This window comes from Maniola jurtina, chromosome 20, assembly GCF_905333055.1.
Source record: "Maniola jurtina chromosome 20, ilManJurt1.1, whole genome shotgun sequence".
NCBI classification, from domain to species: domain Eukaryota; kingdom Metazoa; phylum Arthropoda; class Insecta; order Lepidoptera; family Nymphalidae; genus Maniola; species Maniola jurtina.
The window spans coordinates 3305967-3332883 of record NC_060048.1 but is presented as its reverse complement, the minus strand read 5'-3'; the positions used below and the strand labels follow the sequence as shown (position 1 = coordinate 3332883).

At 36.7% G+C, this 26917-nt stretch overlaps 3 protein-coding genes and 1 long non-coding RNA gene across 6 annotated transcripts; 2 read left to right on the top strand and 2 right to left on the bottom strand.

Moving 5' to 3' along the window:
- Positions 1 to 764: 764 nt before the first annotated feature.
- On the bottom strand, positions 765 to 2762 carry LOC123875709 (ATP-dependent (S)-NAD(P)H-hydrate dehydratase-like). The gene is made up of 2 exons (XM_045921704.1): positions 2123 to 2762; positions 765 to 1500 (listed from the first exon to the last, which is right to left on the bottom strand). The coding sequence occupies exons 1-2, from the start codon at positions 2390 to 2392 to the stop codon at positions 784 to 786; spliced, it is 987 nt and encodes a 328-aa protein (XP_045777660.1). The 5' UTR covers positions 2393 to 2762; the 3' UTR covers positions 765 to 783.
- A 288-nt stretch (positions 2763 to 3050) lies between these two features.
- Positions 3051 to 11432, bottom strand: LOC123875708 (uncharacterized protein K02A2.6-like). 2 transcript variants are annotated; one of them, XM_045921703.1, is made up of 3 exons: positions 8897 to 11432; positions 5947 to 7664; positions 3051 to 3265 (listed from the first exon to the last, which is right to left on the bottom strand). In XM_045921703.1, the coding sequence occupies exon 1, from the start codon at positions 10906 to 10908 to the stop codon at positions 9466 to 9468; it is 1443 nt and encodes a 480-aa protein (XP_045777659.1). In that variant the 5' UTR covers positions 10909 to 11432; the 3' UTR covers positions 3051 to 3265; positions 5947 to 7664; positions 8897 to 9465. The 2 variants fall into 2 exon arrangements, with proteins under 2 accessions (XP_045777659.1, XP_045777658.1); XM_045921702.1 differs by lacking the exon at positions 3051 to 3265 and having other exon boundaries at positions 5867 to 7664.
- Positions 3262 to 4902, top strand: LOC123875721. The gene is made up of 2 exons (XR_006798200.1): positions 3262 to 3867; positions 4249 to 4902. It is a non-coding gene; the product is annotated as an uncharacterized LOC123875721 (long non-coding RNA).
- A 1798-nt stretch (positions 11433 to 13230) lies between the features above and the next one.
- On the top strand, positions 13231 to 26221 carry LOC123875705 (protein FAM91A1). Of its 2 annotated transcripts, none has more exons than XM_045921694.1 (20): positions 13231 to 13382; positions 13542 to 13626; positions 14270 to 14377; positions 15358 to 15459; positions 15872 to 16053; positions 16715 to 16815; positions 17874 to 18051; positions 18810 to 18943; positions 19387 to 19486; positions 19998 to 20105; positions 20515 to 20601; positions 21087 to 21265; positions 21601 to 21767; positions 22087 to 22311; positions 22812 to 22958; positions 23376 to 23735; positions 24029 to 24369; positions 24683 to 24786; positions 24888 to 24957; positions 25760 to 26221. In XM_045921694.1, exons 1-20 carry the CDS (start codon positions 13311 to 13313, stop codon positions 25868 to 25870), a joined length of 2961 nt encoding a protein of 986 aa, XP_045777650.1. In that variant the 5' UTR covers positions 13231 to 13310; the 3' UTR covers positions 25871 to 26221. The 2 variants fall into 2 exon arrangements, with proteins under 2 accessions (XP_045777650.1, XP_045777649.1); XM_045921693.1 differs by having other exon boundaries at positions 24017 to 24369; positions 25760 to 26220.
- Positions 26222 to 26917: the final 696 nt, after the last annotated feature.

Sequence of the window (26917 nt, the reverse complement as noted above, 5' to 3'; positions counted from 1 at the left end):
GGGTATTTTTTCCAACATTTTGCACGATAAATCAAAAACTATTATGCTTAAAAATAAATAAAAATCTGTTTTAGAATGTACAGGTAAAGCCCTTTCATATGATACCCCACTTAGTATAGTTATCTTACTTTGAAAATTGAAACATATTTTTTTTTTTTAAATGATGTGACCACAAATTCAGTTTTCAGATTTATTCCTGTACTTGTGTTATAAGAGCTACCTACCTGCCAAATTTCATGATTCTAGGTCAACGGGAAGTACCCTATAGGTTTCTTGACAGACACGAAGTACAGACAGACAGACAGATAGACAGACAGACAACAAAGTGATCCTATAAGGGTTCCGTTTTTCCTTTTGAGGTATGGAACCCTAAAAATGCCGTAAAACATCTTCATTTCTTTTACTTCTCAACAATGATTATGCCTTGGTTAAGCTCTTCGTTGGTTCTAATTGTATATTATCTACTGTAACTTGAATGCAGACTGCAGTCGACAGTAAACTGTAATCTGTGTGGTTAGTACATTGACTTATTAGGTTAGTATGAGATTTTGCAACTCACTGATGTTACAGTAAAATGAACCTTAAGGACCTTATTTTAAAGCTCAAGTTCACCTATATAACCAACGCTCCAAGTAGTGGTACTGAATTTTTGATATTATATTTGATAAACAAGTAAACAACAATTCACCTTTTTTCAAATTATTAAGATAAGAACATTTTTTTTAATGTTTGACCATGAAAGGAGAAAAGCAATTAATTAATGCAAAAAAAAAAAAAAAATTATTAGGAAAATAAATCATCAAATGCTGAATGTATTTCATTTAACATGTCTGAAGCAATCATGCTTCTCCCATGTTCATGAAAAGCCTTCGAATTACTAGTTCTCGTAATCTTAGCTGCTGCGTACGCCGCCACACTTTGTGCCAGTTGTGAAGATTTGTCGCCTTTGCATAAATTGGCCTTCAGTCCCCAATGAAAAAAAGTCCCCATGGCACCTGCCAAAATATCTCCTTGATAACCAGTACGTTTACCAGAACCTCCTCCTTGGAGAGACCAGTCAAATGCGCCAGTGCTTGAAAAATACATGTCCTTTTCACCCTTTTGCAAAACAGTAACATAACTGCCCCAATATTTATACCAAGGTTCCTGACTTTCCGGAACAGACTGCTTCAACCAGTTTACTTCCACTGCATTAGGTGTTAGAATTGCACCAGGTCTTGGATAATCTTTCAGTATTGCTACATTTTTAGAGAGCGCATACAGCCCATATGCATCAATGACTAGGGGTTTGTGATTTTCCTTACAAAATTTTATCATTTCGTAGGCCAGGCTCAATGCTTCTGGTGATTTGCCTAAGCCTGGTCCAATAACAACGACATCTAAATAAAGTGGGGTACTATTCATGAATGTATATGGAACCACAACAAGCTCTGGGCTGTAAGATTTAATGATGGATGCTTCATTTTCTGTTGTGATCACAGTAGCAAAGTCTGCCCCAACCTGAGAAAAAATTACAGCTATCAGTTAAAGCTTACAATTATCTAATATACCCTAGCCACGGAAAGAAATTAGTATAGTCTGTTACGTCTTCCCACACAAATGATAGAGGCAAAAATCTCAATGGGCGCTAACCATTTTGAACAACCAACCGAAACTACTAAACGAAAATATGTTTTCTAATTGAATTTCGAATGTTTTTTGAAAACATGTTTGTGATTGGTTAGTGACTTAAAATGGTTAACGCTCACTGAGATTTATGCCTTATATCTTTTGTATGGGATTACGTGATAGAGAAAGCGCTAAACTAACTTCTTTTAGCGGATATAGGGTTATAGGTATACTTACGTATTTAAAAATCTTAAAGAACAATCGCATCAATCTGCAATTTTAATCAGCGTGCACGATTTGATAGCAGACGTCAATCCAGTGAATCAGTGATTCGGATAGTATGAAAAAGGCGTTTTTTTTTAAATGAAAACTTCATTAGGCGCGTAGGATTTTGGAATAGATAAAAACTTCAAAGTCGATTCGCTGACTGATATTCTTTTTCATTAGATAAATTATCTTTCTAATACCTACCTAATTTTATTTTTTTATCGTTATAAAATAATTAGGTACCTACCTTTAAAGCTGATGTAGCCGCAAAAAATGGTGGTCCAGGATGTGCTACAGAACCTCCAATGACTGCAATGCCTCCAGCTTCTCCCTTCCTTGTTCCATCTAACTTAGGAACTATCTCTTTGCTTAGTTTATTTAGCAAACTTTCATCTAAACTACCCGTATCGTTTATATCTCTGCCAGTATCAATGCGAAGGCATTCATCAATTATCAAAAGATCAATGTCCAAAACCTGCGAGCTTATTATTAAAAAAATACTGTTCAATAACTTCATTTTTTTTTACTTCTCAGCAATATTGAGATAATGAATAATTATTATTGGTGATTCTAAATAGCATAACTAGTGTAACTCAGAATAAGTAAACTGCACTGTAACTTTAAACTTCGAATGCCGACTGGAGAGTGCCAAGAGCTATATATAGTTTGCGCGTAAACTCTGTGAATGCAATATATCTAGTGTCCATGTCTCCAAAATACCACTGTGCCAAATTACATGTCTTTCAAGTGTCGGCTTGTAGTCATGGATGTAGTAAATAATACTTAATTCTCGCACGAGTCAAAAGTGTTGTATACCAAACGCGATTTACGCGCGTTTTTTTATGGTTCCGTACCTCAAAGGAAAAAGGAACTTTACAGGATCACTTTGTTGTCTGTCTGTCCATCTATCTGCCGTGGCTGTCAAGAAAACCTATAGAGTACTTCTCGTTGACCTAGATTCATGAAATTTGGCAAAATGGAATCCGTGAATTTATGGTTACATCACAAAAAAAAATTAAATAATATGTTCATGAACAAATAATTAGTATTTTCAATTTTCAAAGTAAGATATAACTAGGTATACCAAGTGGGGTATCATATGAAAGAGCTTTACACATACATTCTAAAACAGATTCTTTTATTTCAGTTTTTGACTTATCGTGCAAAATGTCGAAAAAAATTCCGTTCCCCATCCTTATCTCCGAAGTTCTGTAGTACGGAACTCTTGGTGCGTGAGTCTGACACACACTTGGCCAGCTATTTTATATAAAATGTTATACGACTTGCAAAGCACGCAAATTTTATTTTACGCTGAAACCCAATGATATCAAAATCCGTGAAAGGCATTTGAAATAGCACATCCACAAGCAGCGCTCCAAGCGGAAACATTCTGGGGTCATTCTACCGAAACGCAATATTTGTGTTCGCTTAAAATATATCGTAGCTCCGTAAATTTGAACTAATTTTAAAACCTAATTATTACATTTCATGACCTTCTTCAACATATTAAATAACTATTTTTATAATTAAATTAAATATTAAATTTTACTTTATTTCAGTGGTACAGTACGTGATTACTCACGTCCTGTAGAATGTTCGCGACATAGGATATAATATTGACGTGTCTCTAAAACTTATTTAGAAAGATTTTACATGTATGGCAAATTGATTATTGTGTAAAGTATATGACAAAGAAAGCACCACTAAAAATAATAAAAAATCTCACTTATTATTTTAAAAGTTATTTATCATTCTACAATGTTCGTGAAAAATAATCACACCTGTAGAAAAAAAATTGCCGAAATGCTAAAATTTTTATTTTTCAAGTTGGAACATTTGTATATAGCTCTAGCAACTCTATGATTTGCCTTGTTATGACTAGTGTAGGCCATATTTCTGCAAGTGATAGCATTTCAGAGAATCATTAAGTTGTATAGGCGTTCTACACCAGCGTCAAAGTTGAAGTCTCATTTCTGTACTCAATAAAAAAAAGTAAGTAAACAATTTAAAAATATGATTTGCTTAGGGCCTTAGTAATAAGTTGATTAATTAATATAATCGAGTGAATCTTGTTTTCATAACTTAAAATTTTGCACCGAGAACATATTTTTAAGTTAAAACGCCACTTCTGTTGATATAGCTTTCTCCAGAAGTGAGATATTTCTACAGAAATGATAATTTACTTATTATTCTAATATATTTTATCTTCTATGTACAAATACAAATTTATAATTATTATAATTTAACTAATACAGAATGCTGTTTTTTATTATGAACTGGTTTTAGATATTGTACTGCTAGCTTTATTATTATCATTTTCGAGAGAAGTGACTTGTTTTCTACAGGAATAATAAGCATGGCTCTATTTGGTAGTTTTTTCAGGTATATCAGGCAAAACGCGATTGGAGAAAGAAAAAGAGTAACGTTTAGGAAGAACAAAAAAAGGCTTGGATACCGAAGAAGAGACAAAAAATGACCATAGCTGGACCGGAAGGAGCACATCGAAAATATAGAGAAAGATACTAAAAAAAACTATTAAGAAGCTGGGAAATAAAATCAATTAAAGACTACACACCAAGAGCACAAAAAACAATATGAAAGAGTTGGCCAGAGCGTGTATAAGGATTGAAAAGAAGATAATTCTCCTTCAAGTCCAGTTTCACAAATATCTACAGTATTTTCTAGATTTTCCTTAGATCAAAGTCTTGCAGACAAAAATAGATGAACACTGAAATTAGAAAATTTGCTTCTTAAGCTGAGAAAATTAAGCTAGCAGAGTTTGAAAAACAGCTCAAATTTGCTCCCATTACAAAGTTAGACTTATTTACTTTACTCCCAAAAAAAAAAAAACTGAAGACTGACCTGATTTAACGAAACCAACCCATTCACAGCTGGTATCTGCAGAACCAATCATAATATAGGAATATACAGGAACCCAATAACGACAACGTCACGTCCAGGGTTGAAATTTTTTACAGATCAACCTTTGAATGTGAGGGTACTTCTGATATTTTTCAAACTGGAAAATGCAAACCAAAAAATAAAATATAATTAGTATGATACGTTCGATAATGTCATAAAACATGTTTTATAAACTTTTTTTGCTTCGCCAGATGAAGAAAATGATATTTTGTAATGATTCTATTTTCAGGATCTTATTCTACAGGAATCTTTATGTTTAAGTAAGTCATTTCTGTAGAACATGTTTGTTGATTTTTTTTAATAGTTTTTAACTAAATTTCACTTCCTGAAAATGACATATTAAGACAGTTGACACCAAAAACAATTAAGCCTGGTTATTTTTTTTGCATTCTTACATAAATTTGTAATTTTAAGAAAATTCCAGTCACTCATGGCGAAATCTATGTCATTCCTGTCGATATGAAAAAACCAAAATATGCGATTATTTCAAAATATTATTGTTATTGATCTCTGTTTCAATTTTTTAGATGATTATTACATTAAAACTTATAATAACCCAACAAAAAGTTTATATTGTTAAACTTATTTCACCTGACAAAAAATAAATTAAAAAAGGAATTCCATCTTCGCAAAAAAAAAAAAAAAAAAATTGATAACAACTAAACATGCACACACTCACGCACAATCATATATACCACACACACGCACACACACACACACACACACACACGCACGCACGCGCACACACACACACACACACACACACACACACACACACACACACACACACACACACACACACACACACACACACACACACACACAGTTTTAATTTTTGTACATCTCTTTGTTTTTATTGTTTTTCTTTATATTATTGTATACTCTGTTAAAATACTTGTCAATTAATTTTAAGAAGGTAATCTCATGTGGCCTTAAGTTTAACTTAGATTTATTATAATAATTATGTTGTATAACGCTGTTGATTACAATTGAATAATAAAAATAATAATAATAATAAATAAAATTTTATTTTTTTATTTTTATTACTCGGTAGAATTACCCTCTGAAATTGAAATCGGTGGTACTGAATTTAAGACTTTTATCAAGAGATGTTAGGGGAAATGAAATGAATTTATTGATTTCATATACCTAGGAGAACCTGTTATGGTCCATTTTACTCTGATGTTTCTGTCTTTCTGTTACATATCTTTATTCGAAGCCATTTTCAAGACTACTCACAGAGTAGGTACAGATACATAGAGACATTTTACAGAGTAATAAACCCGTCAGACATTACATCTCTCCCGCTACAAATTCAACCTATCGGGTTTTTTCCTTATTCTACTTGATCTTTTCAATACTATTGGTGGAGATTCTGCCTTCTGTGGAGAACCAACTATTTGTTCACACTGAGGCTCCATCACTGGTACTTGCATACTTGAATTATCTTTTTGCTCAAACGGAGGCTCCACCAATGGTACTGGCACACTTGAATTTGGTACACTTGAACCATCTATTTGCTTAAACTGAGTGTCCACTAATGGTACTGACTCATAGGTATCTTCCTCCAAATTACTGTTTACATTATTAAGAATCTGATTAATATGTCTTTTCCAAATTATATTTGTATTCTGCAGCTTAATTAAATATGTAACTGGACCAAGTTTTTTACATACTATTCCTTCCATCCACTTATTACCATTACTTCTATAATCTCGAGCTACCACACATTCCCCTATTTCCAATTCCCTTACTCTACTACCCCCTGCATACTTTTGCAACTCCTGCTTATACTGAACATTTTTTTCTACATTAGGTCTTAATAAATCAAATTTAGTTTTTAAGTTTCTCTTAAACATTAAATACGCTGGACTTTCTCCTGTAGTCATATGTTTACAATTTCTATACATTAAGTAAAAAAAATGAATTAATACAATCATTTACATTTTTCTTTTCATAAACTGCTTTTTTAATACATTTTTTTATTATTTTAACAGCACTCTCTGCTAAACCATTCGTTTGGGGATTATATGGTGGTGAAAATGATTGTTTGATTCCCAAATTTTTAAGAAATGATGTAAATTCCATGGAATGAAACAGAGGACCGTTGTCACTCTGGACCAAATCTGGAAAACCAAAAGTAGTCCACAACTTGCTTAAAATTTTAATAACTTGACTTGCTGATGTTGAAGTAACTTCCTCCACTTCAATCCACTTTGTATAAGCACACTCCACTACAAAATAATACTTTCCATGTATAGGACCCAAGTAATCTACATGTAATCGTGACCATGGGTTTTTAGGATAATCCCACACATGTAAATTTACTTTATGTGGATTTGGCCTTTCCAATAAACAAGTAGTACAACTGTTTGACATTAATTGTATATCATTATCTACAGAAGGCCACCAGAAATAACTTCTAGCTATTGATTTCATTTTGACAATACCTAAATGTGTTGAGTGGAGTTCCTGTAACATATTTGCAATTAACTTGTTAGGTATTACAACTCTATAGCCATACATAATGATTCCTTGCTCCACCGACAATTGCTCTCTCTTAAGCAAGTAAGGTTTTAAATTATCATCACTAGTATGCTTTGGCCAACCTTCATGTATAAAATTCAACACACTTTTTAGCACTGGATCTAATAAAATTTCTTTTTTAATTAAGTTATAATCAATAGGCAAGCTTACATTATCCTTCAAAAAATTTAAATATGAATATTCTGATGTATTTTTACCTTCAACCCTCTCTAATGGTAACCTTGACAATGCATCTGCATTATTATTCTCTGACTTGACATATATAATGTTATAATTGTAGCCAGACAACAATAATGCATATCGCTGAAGTCTACTAGCTGCTATAAATAAATAAATAAATAAAATCGTTTTATTGCAGGTTAGGGACCCATATAAACAGTAAAAAATACAAAGTATAATATAAAAATTAAAATAGTTTAAAATGAAATAGTCATTTTACGTTAGGGATCTGGTGTACCCGTAGCCAGTGTTTATAGAACACATTGTCAGGGGACGCCTGAGCGACGACTTTAAGCATCTTGTTATTAGAATTGCGGACTGTTTCCCAGAAACCCGCAATTCTATTTCGTATAATGGCGTAGTAGTCCGGGACTCCAGCGTCGGCGAACATGCCCGACGCACTACAATACCTTGGCATTTTTAATAAAATGCGAAGGGCATCATTATACTGTACCCTGAGGATGTTAAAAGATCTTTTGGTGTAATTGATCCATAGTTGTGAAGTATAAAAACTCATACAATAAGCTTTAAACAATGTAACTTTAACATCCTCAGAGCACCGAGCAAATCGGCGAGCGAGAATGTTGCACCGTATTGCCAGTGACCTTCGCTCTCGTTCTATATCAAAATCGTCGCTCAGGGATCCCGTTAACATGTGTCCGAGATACCTGAACTGTTGCACAACCTGAACTGGTGTTCCATCTAACAAAACTGGTGGTATCCTCTCCGGGCCTTTACCTGCTCTAAAAATCAACATTTCTGATTTGCGTACATTGTATTTTAATCCATGTCTCAATGCGTAACCTTCGCAGATCGATACTAATTTACGGAGACCGTTTATTGAGGGGCTAAGCAGCACCATGTCATCAGCGTAACTTAAGTTGTTAAAACAAACTCCGTCAATATGACAACCGATGCCAGTACCACTTAGCTCCTCAATCAGGTCATCAACGTATAGATTGAACAGGTCCGGAGAGGTTAAACCGCCTTGACGCACACCACACTCTAGTCTAAACTCACTAGAGGCTGTGTCGCCCCAACGCACAATGTTCGTCTGGTTCTCATACCAGTATCTCATCAGCCCGACAATACCGCTATGTACATTTGAGTCGCGCATTTTTCTCCATAATATATTATAATTAACAAGATCAAATGCGCGAGTCAGATCCAAGAAACACGCATACACCGATGTATCACGACTTTTATAGTAATTTACGACGTGCTTCAGAGACAGAATTGCCGAGTCTGTAGAGAGACCGGGACGAAAACCAAACTGAGCATCACTAATCTGTACATTCTTCATCAGTTCAGGCTGCAACAACCGCTCAAGTACCTATGGTAGGTATACCCTTCTTAGGACCAAAGATGCTCACTAAAGGCTTAGAATCTGTTATCAGGGTAAACTTTCGACCCCACAAGTATTGATTGAACTTAGTAACACCAAATATCAATGCTAAAGCCTCTTTGTCAATTTGGCTATATTTCTTTTCTGCCTCATTTAACGTCCTAGACATAAAAGCAATAGGTTTTTCAATACCATTCCTTTTCTGAGATAAAACAGCACCTACCCCATATGCACTAGCATCACATGCCAAATATAACTCTTGCGATGGATCGTAGTGAGATAAAATGTGAGTTGATACCATCATTTTCTTGATACTTTCAAAAGAATGTTTACATTTTTGGTTCCACTTATACTTAGTATCTTTTTTTAATAGACTATACAGTGGTGCTAACACTGTTGACACATTTGGTAAGAACTTCATGTAATAGTTTATTAAACCAAGAAATGCTTTTAATTCTGTGACATTTGTGGGATCTGGAGCCTTAGTTATTGCCTCCACTTTCTTAGGATCAGGTTGTAACCCGTCCTTGGACAAAATATAACCCAAATAATGTATACTATCTGCAAAAAATACATTTATCTGCACTGACAGTGAGACCCATTTCCTTCAATTGGCTAAAAACAAACAACAAATTTTCATAATGTTCTTGATCATTTTTCCCTGTTATAACCACATCATCCATAAATACAGCTATACCTGGCCTTCCTGCTAATAGCTGATCCATAATGTGTTGAAAAATATTCGGAGCTACTTTAACACCAAAAGGTAACCTGTTATATTGGAATAATCCAAGATGTGTATTGATGCAAACTAACTTCTTCGCATCCTCTGTCAACATCAATTGTTGATAAGCATGTGCTAAGTCAACTCTGGAATATTTTTCACCCTTATTTAAATTAACGAATAAATCCTCAATTTTTGGTAAAGGATACTTGTCATCCTCCAAATATTGGTTGATTGTGACCTTAAAATCACCACACACTCTTAACTTTCCATTTCCTTTTAACACTGGTACTATGGGTGTGGCCCATTCACTACTTTTTACCGGGGTCAACACACCTTGACTTACCAGCCTATTTATTTCCTCTGCAACCAATTCTTTCATACTGAAGGGTAAGGGTCTAGCTTTAAAGTATTTGGGTGATACCTTCTCTTTTAGTACGAGGTTGACCTGCTCTCCTTTGTACGTGCCTAACTCATCACTAAAAACTTCAGGAAATTTACTGACCAATGTATCTTTAATATTCTCACAACTTAATGAATTTATGTTTAATGTTTTAATATTTAATTTTTTCAAAAGGTCATGTCCAATGAGAGAAGGTCCCCTGTTCTCAACAACATACAATTTAGCTTTAATCTGCTTTTTATCATATACAATATCCACACTTATAAAACCTAAAGGAGTTATTAAGTTATTTACATATGATCTGAGTTTAAGGATACACTTATACAATTCACAGTCATTAAAATATTTGTCTTTCATGTTTTTACTTATAACACTAATAGCCGCTCCGGTATCTATTTCAAAGATTACCTTTCTTGCATTTATTAGTAATTCCAGTTTGTAGGGTGAAACATGAGTATCACTTAATACAAATAAATTTTGTATGTCTTCTAAAACATTTTCTTGTTCATATTCATTTTCTATATAATTACAAGGCTTTTTACCCCTTTTAAGTCTACAAACTGCCATTAAATGTCCTAAGTTTCCACAAATTCTGCACTTCCTATCCTTAAACCAACCAAACTCCTTTGTATGCTTCCCCTTTCCACAGCACTTGCACAACTTATTGTACTGGTTATCACTTCTAACATGCCTCGGATGACCTCGGGTATCATTCTGTTGTCCTTGTTGATCCTTTCCTGCCACTCCTATCTTGTGCACCTTGGTTGTCATCACTTCCAAGTCTTGGTCAGTTTTCTCCATCTGCACAGCAATGTTGTATGCTCTCTCCAAAGAAACTTCACTTTCATTGAGCAACTTGTTTAATTTTCTCATTACTTAACCCCGCAATGAATTTATCTCTTATTTGCTCTGTTGAGCTTTCCCCATAATTACAATATAAGGACAGCTTCTTTAATTCAGCCACATAGCTATTTACCGATTCACCCGGCATTTGACATCTCTGGCCAAACTTATACCGTTCCGTGATCGCATTGGGTTTCGGTTCTAAGTGATTCAGAAGAATCTTTTTTAAATCTTCATAAGTTTTCTTTTTTGGGGCCACTGGTGTACAAAGGTTTTTTAGCAGGCTAAATAACTTTGGGCCTATGACGCTCGACGCTTAGAAAAACCGCCTTCCGCCGGACAGCTTCTATTTGATTACACTCCAAAAACATTTCAAAACGCTCTATGTAATCGCTAAACTTCTCACTTTCGTCATAGTCCACATTTCCTATATACATTTTGCCTGCCATTTTCACCCTCGCTGTTTCACTTTTCCTTTTTCTTAATTATTTTTTTCACCTCGTCGCCATTGTTACATATTTGATATTTTTATTCGAAGCCATTTTCAAGACTAAGACTACTCACAGAGTAGGTACAGATACATAGAGACATTTTACAGAGTAATAAACCCGTCAGACATTACACTTTCGACATGGTTTCGACGCTCGAATTCTATTAACGTTCGGACGAACCTTGAAATGTAAAGTCTCATACTAAGCATAGCATACAGACATTATTATCACTTTATATCAATTAATTATTATCACATCAAGTAATTATTGTTGTTGTTTATTTTAGTGGCTTTTTGTTGTGCCAAACAGCACAATTCACTTCGCCAAAGACGCGTCAAGTAATTATTATTCATTAAAAGTACAAAGTATAACTTGCACTCGTCCTGGTTTCGCATAGATAGGTAGCACGGGTAGCGCCCATCTTTTACTTCTACTTCTTTGTTTTCTAAGTAGGTAGCACAAAGTACCACTGTTACCGACTAGTGACCATTGATTTTGGAAGCGCTACCCCGCCACTTGACTGATCGCTTCATTCACTTCATTCGTAGTTCGTACCTATGTATTTTAGTGTAATGAATTACTTAGGTACTTTTCCATTTGTTTTGGGGTCAATACAGTTTTAATTTAGGTTTTTTAATTAAAAAAAATAAAAAGTGCCATTTTACGGAACCCTCCGTGTGCAAGTCCGACTCGCACTTGACTGGTATTTTCAAGTTAACCGTCTGAATCTGATACATAGCTGCCGGTAGCAAAATCACTCGGCTGTGCAAAATCTTAAGACAAAATTACCCTTGTAAAAACGTAATTTAGTACCTACCTTATCTACTTAAAAATATAATTTTATTTATTTAAGTAAATGTTGGCATCGGTATGGATTTATAAAAACCGGTTTTAGCAAGGCATTTACATAAGTGCATGCATTCATTCATGCAAAATCTCAAATTCTTAGACCCAGCGAGAGTTTTACGTTGACGCCAAAAAGTGGCAATAACCTAGTTGTTAAAACGATAGCCTCTTGTTTGGAGGGCCGGGGGTTCGATCCTGGGCACTTAGGCAGCCATTTCTAATTCTTCAGAGTTAAATCATCGTGATTCATGTGGAAACCCTCATGCCTAAGAGTTCTCCATAATGTTCTCAGAACACTATGGAGAACACCACACTTTAAGTACCTAATTATTTTTTTTTTTTAACTGGTTTTACGGCTCGTCTGGGTAACTATCTAATTACATAAAAATGTTTTATTCAGAAGGCTACCCCAAATCGTGGGGTAGCAAAACATAGCACATAAGACCTATTTCAATAAACATTTATAGCTATTTATTTACCTTTTTATTTCTTTTAAATTGAACATACCTAATACCTATACCTACCACATTTACCCAAAACCTCCGCAAAATTGAACCCAGCTATTATATCAATGTTACCCGTTTCTACGGTATAACATAATTCAATAAAAGGTTGCAGAACGGTTTACGGTTGGCAAAACGTAAAATTATACATCAGCTGTCAAGTCAAAATATTTTTGTTCACAGATTACGAAATTTAACCTCTCGTCTGTTATAAGTATTAAAAATAAATCTCCGTTGTCTGTGTGAAATGACGTCACCTGCGCGCGGGAAGTGAAATTCAAATGGACGTACCAAGCAACGCTTGGTACTTTGAACGAAATGAATGACTGTTTATTGTTCGTTATTTATCTGTCTATATTATAATATTAGACTTTAAACTCTATTTCAATACTAATAAAGCTTAAAATCCAATAAAAGAAGGCAAGGTAGTATAGACATGGATGGCATGGATCCATGACAACACAGACAAGCCGCCCGCAAGGATCCATGCCAACACAGACGAGAGGTTAATTCAAAGCAAATTGTGGAATAATATTGAATTTATTTTTGCGATTTATTTTAATGTAAAAGTGATTGAGAATATAATATCATAATGGAGGATGAAATTGACGAATGTATACGGAAAAAGATACAATGGCAGCAGTTACCTGGCAATATAAAAAAGGTCTGATTGGTCACTTGCGTGTTTACAAAATGTTTACCTTTAAATTCATGCCATCCTTGGATTTTATCATAGTATTGAAGATAATACCATGAAATTCGCATGTTGGGTTAATAGATTTTGTGCTAACAACCACTTACAACCTATTAATTTGCATTCTAGATGTTGAATGAGTCTCCAAGAGAATATGAACGATACATATTCGAATTCAGTATAAAAAATCAGCTGAGATTTCGAGGAAGCTTAGGTCAGTGTCTTTTTATATTTCTATTCAGTATCTTAATAGATATTAATATAAACCTATAAGATTCTTGTAAGAACTGAAACAATATGTAATTATCATAAGCCAATTAGTTACTGGTTATTGTAAATCTGCTTTGTACGTTGGTTATTAAGCAAATAAACTTTCCGTATTTGAAATTATATTTAAATAAGGCATTTGTTGAACTTTTAAAATTTTTAAATAAAAATTTCATCAGTGTAACACATATTATCTGAAAGAACATAGATGCCCAGTCTGCCTCTCTTGCTTTTGACAGCTTGAATTTTCTATGGTCTCTTCGCTTCATGTGAGTGGCGAAATTGTGTGTGCGTTTTCTTCTGCCTCTTTAAATTATGCTAAATTTCACAAAATTTTAAAATATGTACATTAAAAAAAATAGCCTATGTTACTCCTTGGTTAATCCTCTATTTGTTTGTGAAAGTTCTGTCAAAAAAGGTTCAGCCATTCTGAAGATTAACATCTTTACTGGATGCCTTTAGATTGCCTGGAAGAGATTGCTGTATTAGATATGAGGCTGCCTATTGTACTTTCTATTTTATTGTATTATTTTTATGTCCTTTTGTGTAAGACATGTTCAGGGAAACACAATGCTATTTATATTTTGTAGTGCGAACAGTAAGGAAAGATGAGAGAAAGTATTATGAAGCCTTGGTACAGAACAGTATACAGAGACTCATGCTCTACCCATATCACTTAGCAGATATGATTGTCAAAGGTATGCAGTTTGTAGTATATTATGTAATGTGTTTAAAATGGTCTATAAACTGCTGATATTGAAGTTTATTTTGTTTCAAATTAAATCAATAAATACAATTAGATTAGGCGGAAATGTTTAGACAGCCATGACAAAGGTTTGTTTTCATTGTTAACTTTACTGCAATACCAGTAATAAGATACTGAAATATCTGTTTAAGTGCAAGGCATTAACTACCTAACACTTTACGACTAACTCAACTAATTGTCTAAGGCCAAAAAAATGTAGTAGGTGATGGCAAACTTCTATTTAAAAAGATAACTGCCCCATAGACAAAGTTGTATCAAACATTGAACTTTACATGTTTGCAATCAAATTTTTTTATTTTTTTGTGATTGCAGTCAAGGGATAACTATTGTATCTGAACTTTTTATATCAATATCTATCTGCCATCGGCTTCTAGCCATAATCAGATTAGCCAAAATCTGATCAAAAAAATAGTATTTTTTTTTGATTCAATCGAAACTTGAGTATTACAATTTTCAGAATAAAACATTTGCTTGTGGCCATCTAGACACTTCCTGATTACTATCAAACGATCGCTTGTGGCTCCATCTATACTGTATCTGCAGAAATGACAAAGTATAGCGTTCTCTCTGTTACGTAATCCCTTACAAATGATAGAGACAAAAATCTTAGTGGACGTTTACCATTTTGAGTCACCAACCAATCATAAACATGTTTTTCAAAAACATTCGAAATTCAATTAGAAAACTATTTTCATTTGTGATTGATTTGTGACTCAAAATGTTTAGCGCCCACTGAAGTTTTTGTCTCTATCATTTGTATATTACGTAACAGAGAGAGCGCTATACTTACTCATTTTCGCTGATACGTTATAGATTATAACTTTTTTCTGCCGATAGGGTATAGACACTTCCTTTCTTTTATGATTTTGTAAATTATGTCAAAATGTCCATTGAATTTTTCCTATTTGGCAGGACTAAGAATAACTCCGTTCATATATTATATTGAAGTGGTGGCACTGTTGATAGAATGTGAGAAGAGCTATGACACTATGCCTAATTTTACCGCTGCCGACTGTAAGTACTTTAAATAGAATAGAATAGAATAGATTTTTATTCAAATAAACTTTTACAAGTGCTTTTGAATCGTCAAATAATTTACCACTGGTTCGGAATGCCGTTCCTACCGAGAAGAACCAGCAAGAAACTCGGCGGTTGCTCTTTTCAATTGTTCAATTTACAATAATATTCATATAAATATATAAAACATCTTTAAGTAATATAGTTTACTAGATGATGCCACAACTTACGCATCCACGTGGATGTCAGATTTTCTGGGATAAAAAGTAGGCTATGTCCTTCCCCAGGATGTACTTAAGCTAACTGTACCAAATGTCATCAAAATCGGTTAAATCGGCTGTGAAAAGCTAGCAGGCAGACAGACAGCCAGATACACTTTCGCATTTCTAATTATGGATGTGGATTTTAGGTTTACGGCTCCTAGGCGTGGGACGTAACGAATACCTAGAGCTGGTAGCCAAAGCGCGCTCGCTGGGCCGCCGCGGTCGCTCCAGGGCCATACGCTCGCTTCTACCGCGCGTGCCCTTGAACATACCTATGCAACCGTGGTGGAGGGTGGAATTAGGATATGTCCTTGAAGAAGACGTTAAGGTAAATTATTTTCTATAAGTATAAGGTTATATAATTATACTACCTGAAGGTCTACTCAGGGTTATTATAAATTAGTACTGGTGTTACCAATTTTCAGGGTTCCGTACCTCAAAAGGAAAAACGGAACCCTTATAGGATCACTTTGTTGTCTGTCGTGTCTTTCAAGAAACCTGTAGGGTACTTCCCGTTGTCCTAGAATCATGAAATTTGGTGGTAGATAGGTCTTATAGCACAAGTACAGGAAAAAATCTGAAAACCGCGAATTTGTGGTTACATCAAAAAAAAAATGAAAATGTGTTTCAATTTTCAAAGTAAGATAACTATACCAAGAGGGGTATTATATGAAAGGGCTTTACCTATACAGTGTACATTCTGAAACAGATTTTTTATTTATTTTTATATATACGAGTATAGTTTTTGATTTATCGTGCAAAATGTTGGAAAAAATACCCGAGCACGGAACCCTCAGTGCGCGAGTCTGGCTCGCACTTGGCCGGTTTTTTTAATGTGGTTATTTATAATTTTTTAAGGTTCCATACTCGAAGGTTGCCAACAGGACCCTTCGCTTTTGCGCCATCTGTCGGGATGAATTGGTAGTGTGGATTTCCATTGTTTTGCGATGACTATAACTTTCGTTACTGCTGTTCTTTTGTTCCTTTAGCCCCTGAGCGAGAAAGAGAAGCACCTAATAGACTTGCTGATAGACCAGGGCTCGCAGACCGCCGGCACTCTCGACTACCACCTTGTCAAGAGACTGTACAGGTATCATACTCACCTCTACTTATGATGACTACTGGTCAAATCAGTGACTTTTTATCAAACGTCAAAACGTTCGATTAATATGGGAGCTTATATGACATAACCAACCAACACATACTGAAAGGCCGGCAACACATCGGCGGCACCTCTGGTACTGCAAATGTGGATAACATGGTAATCACTTAACACCAGGTGACCCATCTGCTCGTTTGCTCCCTATTTTTTATTTAAAAAAATACATAGATGTGACGTCATAAACATTAGACATAATTTGCCGTGCATTTTAGTTAAATCAAATTATTGGCAAATGATTTTACGTATTCTGGAAGACCCCGTATTTACTAATTACAAAGAAATAATTATTTATTTTTGCCATAGGCATCATCTCAATTATAGGTGCATTATATTATGTTTCTGAACTGAATTACATGATGCTATGTAACTACATATTTCAAACACACAAACATAGCATTAATGTGATTCAGTTCAGTAAATAAAGGCTTATATTATTACTAGAGGATGCCCGCAGCTTCGCCCGCGTGGATTTCGGTTTTTAAAATCCTGTAGGAGCTCTTCGATTTTCCGGAATAAAAGGTAGCCTCTACTCCCCGGGATGTACACCAAGTCTGTATCTTTCAATATAATCGGTTCAGCGGTTGGGCCATGAAAACGTAGCAGACAGACAGACACATTTTCGCATTTATAATATAAGACTACTAGAGGATGCCCGCGACTTCGTCTGCGTGGATTTAGGTTCTTAAATATCCCGTGAGAACTGTTTGATTTTCCGGGATGAAAAGTTGCCTATATCAATTACAGGGACGCAAGCTACCTCGGTACCAAATTTCATACAAATCGGTTAAGCGGATGGGGTTCTGGGAATCCCGTGGGAACTCTTTGATTTTCCGCAATAAAAAGTAGTCTATGTCCGTCCAATGGATATAAGCTAACCCTGTACCAAATTTCGTCAGAATCGGTTGGGCCGTGAAAAGGTAGCAGACAGACAGACAGACACACTTTCTCATTTATAGTATTAGTAAAGTATAAATATTATGTTTCAGGCGTGGTCTGATATACCTAGACGTGCCAATCACATCAGCTGACAAGGTTTCAGTGCCACCGCTGAAGGGCTTCGTGATGAATCGCATCGCGGGCGACTACTTTGAGACGCTGCTGTACAAAGTTTTCGTCTCCATCGACGAGCATACTAGTGTCGCTGAGTTAGCTACCGTGTTACAGGTAGGTTTAATGGGACTAGGATATTTTTACAGACATTTTAATGGTCTAAAATCAAAAATTAAAATCAATGCACACAGGCGTGAGAGTATATACAAGTTAGACTCTAGGTTAGCCAAAAAGATAATATATACACTTATACACTTAAACTATCGAAAGATAGTGTGAATCGAAACATACTTACCGTAACATACAGTACAACCGTAAACCCTTTCTGATTGATTTACATAGAGTAACTAAACCAATCAGAAATGGGGTGTTCCATAGGAAAACTACAGTAACCTACATATATTAATATCATATTGGAACGCTGAAATGCCAACTGGTCATGCTCATAGCTCGAAGAACCAATAGATATGCGGGTGCTGCGGTATTGAAATAGTGAACTCGTTCCAAAAAGCACAGCGACCCCCGACTAGGTGGATAGACGATATCAAACAAATTACAGGGAACCGCTGGATTCAGGTGACGCAAGACCCCTATGAGAGACCTATGTCCAGAATCTGGATCACCACCACCACCCACTCTCTATTTGTTCGTTTTCTCTATAGCGTTAAGGTTGTCTGGAAGAGATCGATATTTAGCGATAAGATCGCCTCTTTGTACCTACATTTTAAGTTTGCTTTTTTTGTAACTTGTCATTTGTGTTTTGTGGTGCAATAAAGTATATACATACATACATACATACATACATACATACATAGGTCTCACTCCAGAAGTCTATTGGTTGATGATAATGATAAATCAAGATATGATTGCAGGTGGAGTGTGAGTTAGTGAAGCAAGCAGTGTCGCTGTACTGTCGCCTGGGCTTCGCCAAGTGTCTGCAGCCGCCGCCCGTGTCGCCGCAACACCCGTCTTGGAGAGACGCGCTCACAACACACCATCATCAGCCGTTAGTATAGATTTTTTATATAAATAGTATTAGCGGAACCTAAGTGGATTGGCTTCGCTCAGATGTAATTTCTGAAAATCTTAGGGGGTTAGGCATTGAGATTTAGTAAGAGGATTTCGTCCATGGCTAGTTACCACACTACCGGCAAAATCGTGTGCCAAGCGATTTAGCGTTCCAGTACGATGCAGCGCAAAAAACCGATAAACTGACCGCTAAAGGGTGTGGGTTTAGTAAAATTACCGTAAGTACCTCTTCTAAGTTAGCCCGCTTCTTAGCCATATTCTTCGAATGAAAAAAAAAAAAACAAAGAAACACAAGAAACTGCCTTACACGCAAAATCTGAAATTTCTAGCCTTAATGGTTTGTGCTGTACATTGATATTTCCGTCAGTCGGTTTCACCTTTAATATAATGAGGTCTCTCTAAATAAACATTTTATTCCAGGTACAGACAAATAGCGCCGTTAACGTTTGACCCCAACGTAGAAGAGGATCTACAGATGGACCCAGTACTTATTAAAGACATACCTTCAACATCGAAACAGGTATTTATTGCTACAAGAATGTGCATATATCTTTTACATCAATTTTGGTCAAAAGTTACAAATTAAAATCCAAAAAAAATATAGTCTATTTCAGGGTGTACAACTAAATGCTTGTAACATAGTTTTAATGTACAAGGAATCATTAGCTTAATTTTCTATAATCCGGTAAAACAGACAAAGTATGGTGCAACATGCAGTATGCGATACGCCCCGCCTAACCCCCCACTGCTAAACATAGGAGGTCTGCAGTGTGTATTGTAATGTCTATATCTCCTGAGGATGCTCCGGTGACAAAATAAAACATATAGGTACATTGAATGTGTTTTGGAGGATTTGTTTGGTGTTACGTCGTGGTGGTGGTGGTCTTCCTTGCTTGGTGGTTTGCTTTTCCTGCATGTTTAACAGTGGGAGGTTGGGCGGTACATACGCATGCTGCATACTTTGTTTTAGCATGAACTTCCACAAAGCCAGCTTATATACAATAGTTTTAATAGATTTTGTAAAATTTTAGAGGTCCCAGGATATGACAGATGCATCAACCAATAATGCAGGACAAAGAGTGGCAGTTCTATTCGATTCCACGCTTGCCGCTTACCTTATGATGGGGAATTTATCTCCTGTAAGTATTATGTAGCTGACTCTACCTAGCTTCGCTAAGTTAGTAGTAAGTAGTTAAGTATTAATGGGGTCTTGATCCTTTCTTGAACCGAATCACAACACAAGCGCGAGCGAAGCGAGTGACTTTTTTAAAAATTGTAATGGGACCAATCGTCCGCCTGCTCATGCCATTTTTGGGTACGTTTTTGCACCCACGCTACTGCCCTCTTACGACGCCTGATGCGATCGCGCCTCCCTTACCCTCGCTGGGCTTGCCCTATTGTCAAAAGTGTCCTATGCAAAATGGCTCTACTCTGAGTTGTTATTGACGAAGCAAATACATTTGTAGATCAGATCTAATGTGTAAAAAGTGAGTTTTTCCACATTAACTCAGTTTTTGTCAACAGATGAACTATTTCGAATATTTACAGGACCTAAAAAGTCACGCGGTAACGCTGTTCGAAGTGGGAAAACTCTGTGACGAAAGTTTGGACAGTTTGCTCATAGAATTGGACAAGGTATGGTAACCGTTTTTTTTCTTTTAAAATGATTATGTATTACTTATTTCTATGTATTGTATGTAATTACGCGGCACTGAAAATCTGAAGTGTGATGTGGCTCTTATAGTATGATGTGGCTCGTATTCTATGGCTGGTCTTTAACTCTGCGATACGAGGCAAAATTAAAGAGATTATTATGTCCTTCCTTGAAACAGCGTTAAACGCGATAAATGACGTCTCACGCGCCACCTTAACTCTATGGGTCAACTGTCATGTCAAAAGTACGGTTTAGCTTTAAAATAAGGACAAAAACGTACTTTTGACATGATATTTGACACAAAGTTAAATTGGCGTGTGAGAACTCATTTTTTACGCATTATACCTACTTAATTTTACAGACTTTCAATGCTTAAATTGGTAAAATGTCAATTTAGTAATTAGCTGTTAAACTTATTATTTTTTTGGGTTAAGACCGTTATTCTAAGACATCATTTTAAATACAGGTGGTAGGCGATCCGGAGATTGAAGGCGAAGCGAGAAGATACCTAGCGGCTGCAGCGTGCCTCCGCGTAGCGCTGCGAACCCTGCGTCCTAAACTACGACCGTTAGACCTTTTGCGCTGTGAAGCGCTGCATGCGCTGGATGCGCCGGCGCGTAATCGGCTACTTGTCACCAAGTATCGGTAAGTTGGTATTGCAGTTTCACGTCCAAAACAACTTGCGTCCAATTTTGAGGAGTAATCCTACTAATATTATAGCCGCCGAAGTTTGAAGTTAACTTTCACGCAAAAAGTACTGGACAGATTTGGCTGATATTTGGAATGGAGATAATTATACCCTGGATTAACACATAGGCTAATTTTATCCTGGAAAATCAACGAGTTCCCACGGGATTTTTAAAAAACCTATATCCATGAGAAAGAATCGCGGGCATCGGCTAGTATAGCAATATAAATAAGCCATTAGTATGTATGTAGTATTTCTTAAGGCTGTGTAACCTAGTATTGTAACTGTCCAGACTGGCCATATCAACAGCGCCGCTGAGTAGAGAGGCTCGAGCGGGCGCGGCGGCGGGCGCGTTGCCGCACGTGGGCCCCGCGCCGCCCGAAGCCTCCTCGCCCTGGATGCGGCTTTACCTTTACCATCTCGCTGGCTATGGCCCTCCCACATTATTACTCACCAAAGGTAATATGTGTTATAAAACAAATTACGTAATCTGCATACACCAAAGAAAATCACACACAAGTCAGACTGGCCGTATCAACTACTCCGTTGAGTTAGAGAAGCTGTCTCGTTGCCGCACGTAAGTCCCGTGCCGCCCGAAGCTTCCTAGATACTGCTAATCTTTACAATCTCATTGGCAATGGACCTCCCACATTGCTACTCACCAAAGGTAAGATCTATTTTAGCATATATCTATAAATCTACAGGCTTATCATCGACATCACACTGTCAGACTGAATTGAACTGGGTTCTACCTTATTACTTTTCGTTTGACACGTAGGCACAGTCCTCCGCGGTGTTCCCCGTTCGCTGCTCGGTTTCTCTCGGCTGGCGGTGTCGTGGTGGGGCGCGGAGTCCGAAGCCGCGGCGCTTCCGGCGGCGGCCGCTCTAGCCGCGGCTAACTCTGCCCTGAGGAGAGGACCTGTACTCATACAAGCAGCTGGCGTGCGTGGCGTGCCTACTGTGGTGCACGTGTCCTTCCCACCTACTGCTGAGATACATGATGGTGAGTTCATTGCTATTTAGCAACTTCAAATTTCACTCACTAGATGGCGCTGCGCTAAATTCAATCTTGCTAACGAAATCTAACATAACAGCAAATCTATAAGAAGCTAACATTAACCTTAGTATATGTTCTCAACCTGACCTAGTATATGCATCTCAACAACGTCGATAGACTCCATCAAGCATCGAGACACTCATCGACCTCAAATGCCTTATTCTCAAGCTCAAATACATCCATACATTCACAGCCAGTGGAAATCGCTCCAAGTGGGAATGTGAAATTAAAATAGTGATACTTATTTTTCGAATCAAGGATTTTATATTTATATGCTATTTCTATTTTACGCGGACGTTATTGTCTTTCGGTGCTCGATTTCTATCTACGTTGGGTGAGATTTAAAATCTCATACTTGCATGGAGATCTTATTGATAGTCGAAAACGCTGATTGAGCGGCAATAACTGTCAAAAATCAAGTCTGTAGGCACCTGAACATGTTCCAGAACTCCAAAGCCTGTGGAGAAAGCATACTGGTTTGCGGCGGTTGCTGCGTCGGCTGAGGCTCACGCGCTCTGCAGGATACGTGACTCTGGCAGATATCGGAGTTCCAGATTTGGGCTGCGCGCACCCCCCCGTCGCTGTACAATTGGGTGACTCGATAATTTTTTTCTATTAAGCTTTTGGAGATCCTTAGAGTCCTAAGAGTCTAAGGATTTTATACAGCGTGCTTGACAAATCATATAACATTACAAATGAGGCAGGTATGTAGTATCAAATAGTGCCATAGATTCTTTCGTTGTATCTGCTACTTGACAAACGTTCAAACGATAACTCGAGTTCATGGAAGTTTTTACGAGTTCAATTCCGCGATCAGCTGTTTGCAGGGTTGTTATCATATCTCTCTGTAACATAGAGGGCAATAAGAAATAATTTTGAGGCATTATAATATAACGGACGTTATTTGCGAGAATTCGCGACTAACGTCCGCGTGGAATTAAGATTTTTGAATTTAAATTCATGTAGCTTATTCAAGCTACAAAATTTTTATATGATTTTTAAATTTATAGTTGCTCCAAGAAAACGTAAGGATATTTGCGGCATGGCGAAACCAGTTAGTGAGATATCAATATCCTCCAACGAATCTGCAAAAGAAACCACAGAATACACAAAACCTATCAGCAATCTACAGTCACCCATAGAGTCTCACTTCGCTGTGACCCCCACAACTGACAGCAAAGCCAGCTCCCCAGCAAATGGCTTCACGAGCATCGAAAGTGGAAAGTTACTCTGCGAAGAACTCGATAATCTAAACATCGATACACATCGGAGCAAAGAATCGATTGTTAGCGACGATTTTGTACCGATACATTCCTCGATCAGTTTCGACGATTTACAAGACAGTCGTACACATTCCAAGGATTCCATAAGTAAGTACATCTCTACCCATATTATAAATGCGAAAGTGTGTATGTTTGTTGGTTTTTCCTTTAATAACGTCGCAACGGAGCAATAGATCGATGTGTTTTTTGGCACGGCTATAGATATAGACATGGAAAGTAACATAGGCTACTTTTTCCCTGGAAAATCAAAGAGTTCCCACAGTATTTTTAAAAACAAAATACACGCGGATGTCGCGGGCATCAGGTTGTTTTAGTATTTTTCTTCGTCCTTGTATAGTTGTGTGAGCTAAATAAACTTTTTCTTATAGAATCTATTTCGGACGAATTAGTTCAAATTCATACGCCGACAAACGAGAAAGACAACCGAAAAATAAAATCTGAAGAGCAGTTGTGTGATTTAACAAATCCGAAGGACAAAGTAGATTTAAATACGGATAAGTTCAGTGATTTATCGAGTGAAAAAGATTTGCTAAAACAGTTTAGTGAGAAGAAGAGGGATAGGAAGTTTGACGACCAGTTGAGCGATTTGTTCAGTCCAGTGGAGGAGTCCATATCGATGTTCACCCAGTTGACGGATAAGTTGACGGAGATTACCAATGAGGGGGACAGCGGTGTTGATACGGCGCATAACAACTCCGATGACGAAACGTGTAAACCAGAGGTACGTTTGTTATGTATAAGATAAAGTATTTTTTTAAATTCAGATACAAGTTAGCCCTTGACTGCAATATCACCTGTTGGTAAGTGATGATGCAGTCTAAGATGAAAGCGGGCTAACCTTGAAGGTGTATGGCAGTTAAACCCACTCTCCTTTGGTTTCTACGCTGCATCGTACCGGTGCGCTAAATCGCTTGGCGGCGCGGCTTTGCCGGTAGGGCGGTAACTAGCCACGGCCGAAGCCTTAGTTTGAAATCTTTGAATATGCAACATATACAATGGAACCGCTTGATAAACTTTTGATTGCTTTGTTGCAGAAATGGACGATTCTAGATCTCCAATTTGGCATTCCATTATTTGATGAGGTATTATGCGAAAAAGTTTGCAGCAGCATAGTGGAAAGGATAGCGAAACCAGAATTGTAAGTATTTTGTGAAATTATCCCAAAGGATCCCAAATAATACTTTTTGGTGGCAAGTTCAATTACCTACAATTACATCTCATCTTTGTCATTTGTTCCAGATTAGAGAAAGTCAGAGAAGATAACGAGTTTATACGAACAGATGTATTGAGATTCGTTTCACAGTGTCAGGTAAGCCATCATAAGTAGATACACACAAGTCAATTTTGAAAATGTGGGTGGGTGGTTCCATAACTGTCTATACTATATACCATAACTTTTTTTTTTTCTCTCGTCTGGCTTTACAAAGATTAGCCAATGTCAAGTTTGTAGTTATTTGTAATAAGTTAGAGAAATTATACAAGTATGGACCCCGTCTGTGCCGGCGCTCACCGACACACGCACGGCACCCCCGTAGAGCGCTTTCCAGTCAGTTTTAACAAAAAAAAAAACACACCAAAAAGGCAGAGCACGCCCGCCAGCTAACACCAACACAGACGAAGTCCTACCATAACTTTAATGATACAGTAAATAGGCAATGATCCAAATGTGAAAGAGAAAGCCAAAGATAGACAAGGATGGAAATACTACTACGAGAAGATCGCAGCTTTTGAGGTTGAGATCTATAGACCGCACTTTGACTTTTCTCAGACTTAAGATATGTATTGTTAAAACGAGACAGCGTTATATCGCTAGCATAAATCTGTGTCGTTTTAGCTGAAACCTAAGTCTGAGAATAGTTCAAATGAGTTTATAGACAGTAATAGCCTTAGATTTAATAACAACTGTTTTTCCTGCATTCTGCTGCAATTCTTCTCGTTTCTAATACATACTTCGTACGCGTGGATTTAAAAATGTTAGCATACAAGGGAGCACTAAATATTTTACTTATTCAGGTATGCAATTTTCTTTTAATTTTCGCTGCAGCCCCCAAAATTTTTTGTTCGGAATGACCGTCTAGTGCGTATTGCTACATAGATGTCGTTGTTTTCAGTATTATCCTGGAGAAGAAATGGGCATAGTCAAACGCGGTACGTTAGTACCTCTGCCGAGAAAAAATCTAGTTTTCGAGAACGGACGCATAAGCGAGTGGAACGGGAAGTGATGCTGTCTCACTCTAACATTGGAAATAAGAGTATAGGAGCGCATTCTGTCTCACTTTGACTGTGACTTGATGTAATCCTGAGCCTTGATTGGCTGTCGTCGAGTAAAAATAAAAAAAGAAATATTTATGAGATTAATATATTATTATATACCATAATGTAATGTATAGTATAGTAAATGGTTCTCATACTTGCAAACGTACGACGTCTGTACTAAGTACTTCTGTCCGGTTTAATCGGCGTGTAGGGTATACACCGACAAAACTGGAAGCATAACATAAAAAAAATTAAGTTATCGTAGTATCAAATTAGGACACGTAAATTGTTTTAGAATTTTTTTCAAGAAATAATATATAAAATTTGTATATTTAAATAAATAGAATGTGTTCGTACATATTTTAAATGTATTTTAGCATATGAATACACTGAAATGGACATATACACGTACGCTGGATAAGGTGTGCCATACAAAATGACAGCTATTTTTTGTGCCGATTCGAAGCGCCCCACCGAGCGTACCGGGAACTAAAATTGACAATTGGGTCATATGGTCCTCTTCTTCTAATTTTGTTTAATGGTTTTAATAGTACCACATCACCACAATGCACTTCGCCAATGTCACGTAGAATGGATGAGCCACAGTTTAAAAATGGATATACTAACAAGATTCAAGATTGCATTTGCAATACTTTAACTATTGTGTTGACACTATGTTGGCAGATGTCTCCGTCACTAACATTTAGTTCCAAGTACGCTCACATGACGCTCACTGCTGCTATCAGCGCCAAAATGGCGAAAATCGAGTTGCTTCAAAAACAGGTCGGAATCGCAGGTCCCGCGTACTTGTATTGGTAGAGGTCAGTGTTCAGTCGCGTTCTGTGCATATTTTAATTGTATTTTATCAGATTTTTAACCCCCGACCCAAAAAGAGGGGTGTTATAAGTTTGGCGTGTGTATCTGTGTATCTGTCTGTGGCATCGTAGCTCCTAAACTAATGAACCGATTTTAATTTAGTTTTTTTTTTGTTTGAAAGGTGGCTTGATCGAGAG

Bases quoted from the DNA above. Each gene is read 5' to 3' on its own strand.
- LOC123875709 (XM_045921704.1), bottom strand. From the start codon at position 2,392: ATGAAGTTATTGAACAGTATTTTTTTAATAATAAGCTCGCAGGTTTTG. The intron at 1,501-2,122 runs GTAGGTACCTAA...ATTTTTTCTCAG, and splicing joins CGGCTACATCAGCTTTAAAG to GTTGGGGCAGACTTTGCTAC.
- LOC123875708 (XM_045921703.1), bottom strand. From the start codon at position 10,908: ATGAGAAAATTAAACAAGTTGCTCAATGAAAGTGAAGTTTCTTTGGAG.
- LOC123875705 (XM_045921693.1), top strand. From the start codon at position 13,311: ATGGAGGATGAAATTGACGAATGTATACGGAAAAAGATACAATGGCAG. The intron at 22,959-23,375 runs GTGACTCGATAA...TTAAATTTATAG, and splicing joins CCCCGTCGCTGTACAATTGG to TTGCTCCAAGAAAACGTAAG. The intron at 24,787-24,887 runs GTAAGTATTTTG...CATTTGTTCCAG, and splicing joins AGGATAGCGAAACCAGAATT to ATTAGAGAAAGTCAGAGAAG.